The sequence below is a fragment of the Engraulis encrasicolus genome, chromosome 18 (genome assembly GCF_034702125.1).
Source record: "Engraulis encrasicolus isolate BLACKSEA-1 chromosome 18, IST_EnEncr_1.0, whole genome shotgun sequence".
NCBI lineage: Eukaryota > Metazoa > Chordata > Actinopteri > Clupeiformes > Engraulidae > Engraulis > Engraulis encrasicolus.
The window spans coordinates 47,900,192-47,910,191 of NC_085874.1; the positions used below are offsets into that span (position 1 = coordinate 47,900,192).

A 10,000-nucleotide genomic window follows, 5' to 3' on the forward strand; every position below is an offset into this window, starting at 1 on the left:
GACTGCCCATATAAGCCAAGGTGAATATGGTGGTGGATTGATGGTGACGCCGGGAATTTTCCCTGTTAAAATACACTTACACAATCCAAGTGTAGTGACTCAAAACGTGGTGTGTGTGTGTGTGTGTGTGTGTGTGTGTGTGTGTGTGTGTGTGTGTGTGTGTGTGTGTGTGTGTGTGTGTGTGTGTGTGTGTGTGTGTGTGTGTGTGTGTGTGTGTGTGTGTGTGTGTGTGTGTGTGTGTGTGTGTGTAGGTGAGTCATGCATACTTGGTGTGCACTGTTGGTAAGGGGTGTGGAATGTGGTGAATCTCCGGGTAAATTCCTTGGAAATGCTGGTGGATGGTAGCCTGGGAACTCCCATACTGCCCTTAGTTCTACACAATCGTTTCGATCTAATCTCACTTGTGATTAGGTCTGGTGTTAACCAGGCAAGGTGGATGGTGGCGTGGTGACCTTTCTTGATCTTTTCTCCTTTTTTAAAAACCTCTCATTTCTCATTTGCCTTCCTGTCTGTACACATCAGGCTCAACAGCCGGCTCTTTATTATGATGTCATAACCATGAGACAGTGTTGGCTGTTTGTTTTCATGCTAGCAGTTTGTTTATTCGTACTAGTAGTCAACATTCCACAATGCAGTCTGCATGACTGTATAGTCTGCAATGCATTCTGGACTGAAATGTTGCGTGATGGTGAGGAACCGTGTTTGACGGGGCACATGCTCCTAAGCAGAGCGTTTGTAGACGGGCCGTGCAATTCCTGTTGTTGCTTATCTCTGTCAATGCACATCTGCATATCACCAGAGAATCGTATAGGAGAGTGAGATAAAGCAGGCGGGTTCTTTTCTGGTATCCACTTTACGTCGGGTGAACGCCCCTTTAGGAGACCTTCGATTAGGAGACCTTCGGAGTCTTGAGGTAGCGAATAAAGGGAGTCCCCTTAGCGCTGTAGATGGCGGTAGCGCACGTCTTGTGCAAACACCACGAAAAGAGAAGAAGAAGGAGGGACAACGCCCTCTTAGGAGACCAAATTTTGAGCACACGCTTTTGCATTGAGTGGGCGTGTTTCGATTCCTCTTATTATATATCCAACCTCTTTGATATCACCTTGGCAGTGACGCACCTTTGAACTGGTGGGGCAAAAGGTCACTGACTTCTGTGTAGTAGATGCGTTGTCCTACACCCCTAAAAAAAAGTTTACAGTGAGGGGGCGCTGTGGCGCAGCGTGTTAAGCCCCCCACATTTTGGGCTTGCATGCCCAAGGGTTGCACCCAGGGTTCGAATCCGGCCTGGGTCATTTGCCATCCCTACCCCGTCTCTCTCTCTCCACATTCGCTTCCTGTCGCTCTTCACTGTCCTATCTGAAATAAAGGCGAAAAAGCCCATTAAAATACATTTTTTTTTAAGTTTACAGTGCACCCCACTACAAGTCCTCCTCCCCACCTGTCCCCCTACACCACACATGATGGCCCTGTCATATGGTATGTAGATCAGATTGGTGCGAGCTCATCGTCTTGGGAGATTTGGTCTTGTGCTCGACTTGTGTTTTGTTGATTGAACTACTTGAGTGACTGCTGAGTCTTGCTCACATGGAGTCTGCGGACAACGGCGGCCAAGATTTCATTTGAGAGTACTCGAATGCGGCTACTAGCAAGCGTCTGGTCTCAGAGACGTTCAAATCCCTCCTCCTACTCTCTGCCTTTGATGGAACAGGTTGATTGAGAGAAATTTTGGAACGAGCAGTGAGAGTTTCAGCGTCTACAAATGTGCACATCAAAAGAATATTGTTACAGTAAGGGTTGTTTTAAAATGCAAACCTCTTCTTCTCTTTCCCTCCCTTTCCCTCTCTCTCTCTCTCTCTCTCTCTCTCTCTCTCTCTCTCTCTCTCTCTCTCTCCCTCAGGGGCCAGTAAATCTAGGCAGGGTCTTCAGTGGGTGGTGGATGTGACCATAGGCTACCCCAAAGCCCGGCCCATGGACATCCAGACGTGGATCTTTGGCTACAGGCCTCCCACGGTCACGCACGTGCACTACAGGTAAGCAGCCAGGCCCACATTCACACCTGCATCTCCTACATTCAGACTACTGGCATATTCACACCTGTACTTGCAGGTACCACCATACGGCCACACACATCGCTGCTATTTGCTAGCTTCTCGCTTGCTCGCCTACTCGACTTTCTTTCATGGAACGTTCGCTGAAAGTTCCCGCGGCTTTAACTGCCAATAAACAGACGAGAAGTACCGAACTCTGCCTTCCAATTGGTTACTCGCTTACTCGCCTCGCTCAAAGATAAAATATTTTCAACTCGGGATCCGCCCACATCGCATCGCTTGTACAGTACTCGCCTACTCGCCAGCGAGACTCGCTGGAACACATTGACATTCTATTGGCTTCGTTCGCTGAGCGAGTAACTAGTAGCGACGTGTGTGTACGGCCCTTTAGATACACATGCTCTCCAGGTACTCAACTCCATGCCCACATTCACATCTGTACCACCTGCATTCACACTACATTCACACTACAGCCCAACCAGAGAGAGTAGAGAGAGAGAGGTTCCATTGGCCCATTGTTTCCTGGTTCTATTATGGCCCCCCTTAGGCAGACCTAGGCAGACCTGAGGACTGTTCTATTCATTGTAGGAGCATTATGACATGCCCCTTTAGGCAGACCGGAACCCTGTCGCGTTAGGTGCCCATAGAAACCTATTATGTTGGCATATCTCTATATACTTAAAGAATCTCTGGCCCAACCACTGGCATATTCACACCTGCATCTCCTACATTCAGACTACTGGCATGTTCACACCTGCACTTGCAGGTACCATACGGCCACAGTCACACATGCACACCAGGTACTTTTTACTCCACGCCCACATTCACTTGCCTGGCGTTTGGCCAGTGTTGCCAGATTGGGAGGTTTCCCGCCCAATTGGGCTGCTTAGGATGGCCTTGTGTGGGGAAAAAAATGGATTTTGGAGGAAAAACCCGCCAAATGTTTGCCCATAGAAATCAATAGAATTGGGCGGGATTTAGTACTTCCAGACGGGTTTTTAGAATTTTTTGGGCTGGAAATCAGTCATCAGCCTCATCTGGCAACCCTGCTCTTGGCCGACCTGTAGTTCCGCGCAGCTTCGTAAGCTCCACTACTAGGCCTGGGAGACTGTAGCAGGATTCCATTTCTCAGGTCGAAAAATAATTGGAGCATTTATTGCCTCAATATCAGCAAATTCCTTCAAAAGTATTTTCTGTTGATCTCTAAAGCGTCAATATAGTCTATAATAATATCCTGTGACTCCTCAATATGAGCTGCCATCGATATTGAAGCAATAAATGCTCCGATACTGCTGCCATCAGAACTGCACACTCTACCACAGCTTATGCTATGTCCACATTCTCGGCTTCGCTTCGGGGCAATGGTAGCACGGGTGGTAGAGGAGACGTTCGGCAACCCAAAGGTTGCAGGTTCGAGCCCCGCTCGGCCTGACTCCATCGTTGTGTCCTTGAGCAAGATACTTAACCCCAAGTTGCTCCTAGTGGCAGAGTGGTACCCTGCGTGGCAGCCACGGCCACTGGTGTGTGAAAGTGAGTGTGAATGGGTGAATGTGAGGCATACAATGTAAAGCGCTTTCAGTGCTCGAAGGAGTGGAAAGGCGCTATATACTGTTAATGCAGTCCATTTACCATTTACCATTTCGCTGCAGGTGTAGGCCTACTGCCCCCATTACATTGCATTTGGCAGACGCTTTATAACCAAAGTGACTTTCAAAAGAGAACATAATCAAGGCAACATCATAAGCAAATACAAAGTGCACAGGAAATATACAGAACAACAAGTGCAGTTGCAAAGGGGGGTTTTTTTTTTTTTTTTTTTTTAAAGGGGTCCTATTATGCTTTTTCATGTCCACTACCCATTTATTGGGTTACACAGCATCTGTTGTATGTAAAAGCTTGGTGAAAGCTGCATTTCACAAATTGGCCTCTTGGGGGAGAATTTCTCTGCCGCAGGAACGCTATTTCTCAACTGTCAGAGAACGCGTGGTTGGGTTTTCAACATTCTATAGCTTTTGTTTCCGGTACGGGTCTACGTCATGCTGTACCTAACATTGCTGCTTATGGGATGGAGTGTTGACGATGTCACAGACCATTTATTAATTGCAGAGAGACAGCAGAACCTAATGCGCATTTGTTCATCGCAGCCACATAGCCTAGGCCTATCTGAATTTGACAGTATTGTGATGAGATGTATCCTATTTGTGAATACACCACTCAGTGTACAAAATAGTGTACAAGAATAGTGTAGCCTACAAGGATAGTGTAGGATTTCGCCATCCACAAGTTTATTCCATTAGGCTACGCATGTTTTTTTTTCAATTCATAAATCGGCTCCGTCAATAGGCTACAGCATCGGTCTAGACTGGAGGCTACACTCACCTGTGGCCCAAGTTATATATTTTTGTTTCATTGTGATATTAAAGCTGCATTTTACATTGATTAAATAGTAGGCCTATGGCTAACGGGTCAGAAACAGTTGAATGAGGAAGGTCGAAAACAGGCAGAACGCGTTAACGCAGTTGCGCACTGAGAATCCAAAACACTTCCAAGTGGGTGAAAGACTCGAATCTCTCCTTTCTCTCTCTATTCGCTTCAGGGCCGTTTTGCATATGCTGTTGGCAAGACTAACTTTTGTTTGGTAAGATGTGAAAACCCTACACTTGTATTGCCGCTTGAAGCATAACATTAATTAGAAGACGTGCGCTGATGTTATCCAAATAGGTATCACGACATGACCAGCAGCCGTTTGCATCAGCAATGTTGGCAAGGATTAGCCAGTTAGTATAGGCTATGCGTAGGCTACAATTCAGTAATTAATGCAACGCAGTTTTGTCCATCATATCTGCAAGAGCAACGTGGATATTGGCTTGACGTCGTTTAAAACTGGTCGAGTCGTCGGGCGGCATGCCAAAAATAATGAAACTGAAACGGATAGGGCCTATTGTTATATAAAAAAAATCCTGTCCTGTCGATAAATGCGAACAAAAAAACCACGAAACCGAGACTAGGCCTAGGCGTTATTATAAGACCCAGTATGAAACCAATCCATCGAGGACTGCCCATTGCGCTTCCAATCCAGTGGGCGCATCATTTCTGCCGGGGACTAAATAGAAATGCAGTTACTAAAATGAAACCATGCACCTGAAAATACCTTGAAATGTATTTTTATGAAGCATAGCCTATCATCATTGTGCATTAGGCCTACAGACAACGAGCAAACAGGAACTCATTTTTAAAAGCCAACAACGCGTGCGCTCAGTAGCCTATTCAGTCTGGCTTGCAAATAGACCACAGGACGAATTTGAACACGGAGTTCATATCACAAATAGGGTGTCACGATATCACTGACAGACGTTGAATTTATAGGTTTGAGTCCGACAAGTCGTGCCCTTGTCTTAGGCTACTGGGCGCACTCTTTCAATTTCGGACTGCGTCTTTGACAGCCAGATGGGGGCTGCCGCGGGAGCGAAGAAACTTGTCATTAACAAGGGAATGTGATCTGATTTCAATCCCAGAACATTCTTTGTGTCTTCAAATTTCCACCTGTCAACAGCAGATCTAGACTTCTCCCACCTAGACCAGCGCGACACTTGTCTGTTTGCGAGCAGTAAACTTGGCTGATAACTTCAACTTTAGGGCTACAGTATGCAAGGCTAGACAGCGGGTTAACCAATCAGGCCCCTACTGTTGCGTTAATAATGTTTGAGATTCTTCAGCGCAGGATATCAGAAATAAACAAGACAGCGCAGATTTAAAAAAAAATATATATATATGGTCACAATCGCGTTATTACGCGCGTATTATTTCATGAAACCTCAAATCGGAAGCAATAGCCTGTACCCAGCACTTTCAACCCTTTCTCAGATTAATGGCAGCCTAATTGTCCCAAGCGATTTTGAAATCAAACTGTAGCCCATGCACGGAAGACTCGCATTGGATAGGGACTAGGTTTCAGCAAATGACACAGCAAGGTGCACAAATAACAACGTGGGACTTATGATGCATCCTTTTCAGATTAATTGTGGACATTGGGTGAACTATTTGGCTGTCAACTTTAGACATAGGCTACAGGGTTGGATTCCAGGTCAAAAACAGCTGTGCTGCTGACGTAATATTAGTAATAGAATGCTTGATGAAACGCTCCATGCTGCGTCGAGATTTCAGAATGTTGAAGGGTCTAACATTCTGCACTTCCACGTGTTTCAAACAGGCGGCGTAGGGTGCATGTGCACAATAATAAAAAATAATGGACATGAAAACAAGTGATCATTCAAAATTAACTCCACTAACCACAGTAAAGCAAAATATTAACAATGAAAGTTATTCTAAATAGCATAATAGGGCACCTTTAATTAATAAAGAGTACACACACGGCACACTCACAAACACATACACAAACACATACACAAACACATACACATACACTCAAACTAAACTAAGCTAAACTAACTAAACATGATGTCAAGAGTCTGCCCTGGGGCTAGGCCAGCTCAAGCATAAACAGAGGAGTAACATGGGTCAGAATCAATCCGGAATTTTTTTTAAGTTTCAATTACTTCCATGGATATTTCGGGGGGCAAATGAATGTTAAATTAAATAAAAGCACTTGAAAACACTGATACAGAAAACAGCCAATAAATTGTTGCTCAGTATCTGACTACTTGTATTGCCTCATCATGGCTGGTGAAACATTTGCTTTGCTTTCAGTAGAAATGTTGCATTGCAATGCATTGTGGAATTGAATCAGATCGCATCGAATCGAATCGCTACCTCCCGAATTGTGATCGAATCGGATTGTGAGGGCAGTGCCAATCCACACCACTATTAAACGCCAGTCTTAACGCTGGTATCAGGCAGGTAAGCTGTTACGCTGGCACAGGTGTGCGGTTACACTTACCCATGCGGCCGAGCGGCAGAGTTGCGATAAGGCCAGCCTGCGATCCGGCAACTTGCCCTGAAGCCTGGAAAGCAAAGGCACGCACGCACGCACGCACACGCCGGCATACACATACACGTGGGGACACATACGCACACATACACACACAAACACGCACACACGCGCGCGCACACACACACGCACGCAATCAAGCAAGCATACTTAGATAACGATACCTACACACACACACATGCACACACACACTTTCTCTCTTTCTGTTACGTGTTCGGTTCCTTGTAGTGACAGGCTGGTCAGCAGTGCTCCTCACTCTTCACCTTAATAATCATAATTGTATGATTTTCCTTTTTAAACTCCTGCTGACCTAATTATGTCACGCTTCGCATACGCTACGTCAGTGTCTCCATAAATGGACATGGACCACAACGCACACACACACACACACACACAGACACACACACACACACACACACACACACACACACACAGCATATGCTACGTCAGTATGTTCATACACAGATGGACAGCAAGAACACACACACACACACACGGACACACGGACACACAATCCACATACAGTAGGTTATGTCAGTAGCCTATGTTCTTACACAGATGGGTTTGTAAGACTTGCATGTTTGAATTCCTCACAATTGTCTGAATCAGGAACCCCCATTAAACCTTTTGGGCTCCACAATGTTGAAAACATGCAATTGGAAAGGCGGTGGCCCTTCCCTGTCTTGTTACTGGAGCACGTCCCCCATCACTAGCGGTGTAAATAATAATGAAAATGTAGCTATGTGTCGGCCCGCGATTTAATCGAATCGCATCATCTCTTTCTCTTTCTCTTTCTCTCGCTGTGTGTGTGACTGTGTGCGTGTCTGTTTGTGTGTCTGTTTGTGTGTCTTATCTTGGACTTGAGGAGAAGCTAAAACCTAAAATTAATTTGGATGATCAGGCACATCCTAACCCCAGATGGAGGCGTTTGCGTTTGCGTTCTGCCTTCCTGAGAACAGATGGTGTGCACCAAGGCTTGACGTTAACTTTTTTGCTCACCGGCCACTGTGGCTAGTGGTTTTCCCGAGACACTAGCCATTCAGCCTTTCTGCTAGCCAGAGTGTGTTGTCAGGTTTTTTTTTTCTTTTGAATATTCTTGCATTTAAATACAAACAATTGATGCAATTACTGATTTGTCACCCAAAAAAAAAAAAATTACCTGTCGAAGTGGCTAGTGAGACTGAAACTGTTACTAACCCGAGTCAAGTTTTACCAGCATTTGACTGGTTGGCAGGTGCCAGTGTCAAGCCCTGGTGTGCAGGCCAGTCCTGCTTGTTGTCCACTACTGTGCTGCTGTAGTAGCAAGGCTCCGCCCTACTGGTGACGCAACACCTTCGGCTCAGCTACACACAGTAGGGCCAGGAGCTTGCTCATTCCCGCTACAGCGGGAACTCCACCCACTTTGTCTGGAACCAATCAACTGAGCATTTCCAACCGTCCTGGGTAGAGGCAAGTTCAAGGCAGTGACGTGGTTTAAGCAGAGACGTTCTATTGGGCTAAGAAATGTTTGGTTTAAACTTTGGCACATGCCTAAACCAGTAGCAAGCCGAGGGAGGCGGGTTAACCAGGCCATGGAAACAAAGTTCTTCCTGTATGAAAATGCTAATCGTTATAGTCCTGGTCAGACCAGAATCGCAGTAGTGATCTGAAGTCTATGAAAATCAGGCAACTGCTGTAAGACTCTGCTGGCGCTGCCATTTGCTAAGACATCCACATGAAACTTGCGATGCCAGAGTAGTTTATTAATGGGTGCAAGTCACTCTTTGTTCTCCCTTCCTGCAGCCTCTGCTCTGGCCTCCTGCCAGAAGGCAGATAGCGCTGCTAAGCAGGTCTTGACTGAGGACATTTCTGAATGTCCAATTCCTACCTCTGATCTCAAACCTTTTGCTTTGCTCTTATACCAACGACAAATGGTTAATCTGTTAAGCAAACAGTTATCCAGTCATTTTCGTGTAGGCGTGACCAAGTTGTTTATACAAGATGTCGAATTGGTCATTGTAGATTGACGCACAGTTTTTTGTTGACTGGAGATGTGCCCCCTCTTTGTGATTTTTGTTGTAGCCCTCTTTCTATTAAGCATATTTTAACTTGCTCTGCACTGAGAATGAAAAGGCAGCAGTTTTTCAAGAAAGATACTGTTTTTGATATTTTTAATAAGGTCCCACCTTTAAAGGTTTTGAATTTTTTGGAATGTATTGATGTTAAGAAGCGTATTTAGTCTCTTAATTTATACAGTTGTGTTTCCTTTTTTTAAAATGTGATGTAATGTTTTTTTCTCTATCTGTATTGGCCATGATATAGCCATAGCTGCTGAAATGGCAATAAATGTAAACAATCAATCAATCAATCAATCAATCTGGCCTCCTGCCATATCAGTGTCGCCCCCTGCCTCTGTTTTCATGAAAAGATCAAATTTGGCAATAGGCAGCCCAATTTCAATGAGCAGCATAGTTGCAGTACCTTTTTTGACCATTTCCTGCACAGTGTACCCCTCTGACTGTGTCTCAAATCACACACTTGTCTCAGTGCACTGACAGTCAGTGCACAGTAGGGCTGGGTATTCCAGCCATGTTCCTGTATCGATTCGATTTCGATTCTTAGTCTTTAATCAATTAATTACGATTCAAGTCGATTTGATTCGATTCATTCCGAATCGATTCAATCCGTTCCCTTCTTGGTGCCAGGATTTCCCCCAAAAGATGCTGTTGCCTATTTTTATATAAAAATGTCAAAGGGCTGTGGCTTGACAGTGTTAACAGATTGCTAATTTGTAATAAGTAGGCCTAGGCCTAATTGACTAATACCTACTGGGTATTTTCCATATACCTAAATTAAACAAAAAGAACAAAAAGAAAAAGAACCAAAAAATCGATTTTGTGCCCTGTGAATCGATTATGTGAATTTTGTTTCGATTCGATCGATTATCGATTAACTCGATTATTTCACCCAGCCCTAGAGCACAGTGCACATAGTGCACTGAGGTCTTTAGTGCATAGTGTCGTGG

The 10,000-nt window shown here is 44.9% G+C and overlaps 1 protein-coding gene across 3 annotated transcripts in view; it reads left to right on the forward strand.

Annotated features, from left to right (window-relative positions):
* lpgat1 (lysophosphatidylglycerol acyltransferase 1) overlaps positions 1 to 10,000 on the forward strand; it is a 105,557-nt gene that overhangs the window by 63,686 nt on the left and 31,871 nt on the right. For all 3 annotated transcript variants that reach the window (XM_063223767.1, XM_063223765.1, XM_063223766.1), the window contains exon 6: positions 1,898 to 2,030. In XM_063223767.1, coding sequence (XP_063079837.1) covers positions 1,898 to 2,030 — 133 coding nt within the window. The remainder of the gene's footprint in view (positions 1 to 1,897; positions 2,031 to 10,000) is intronic.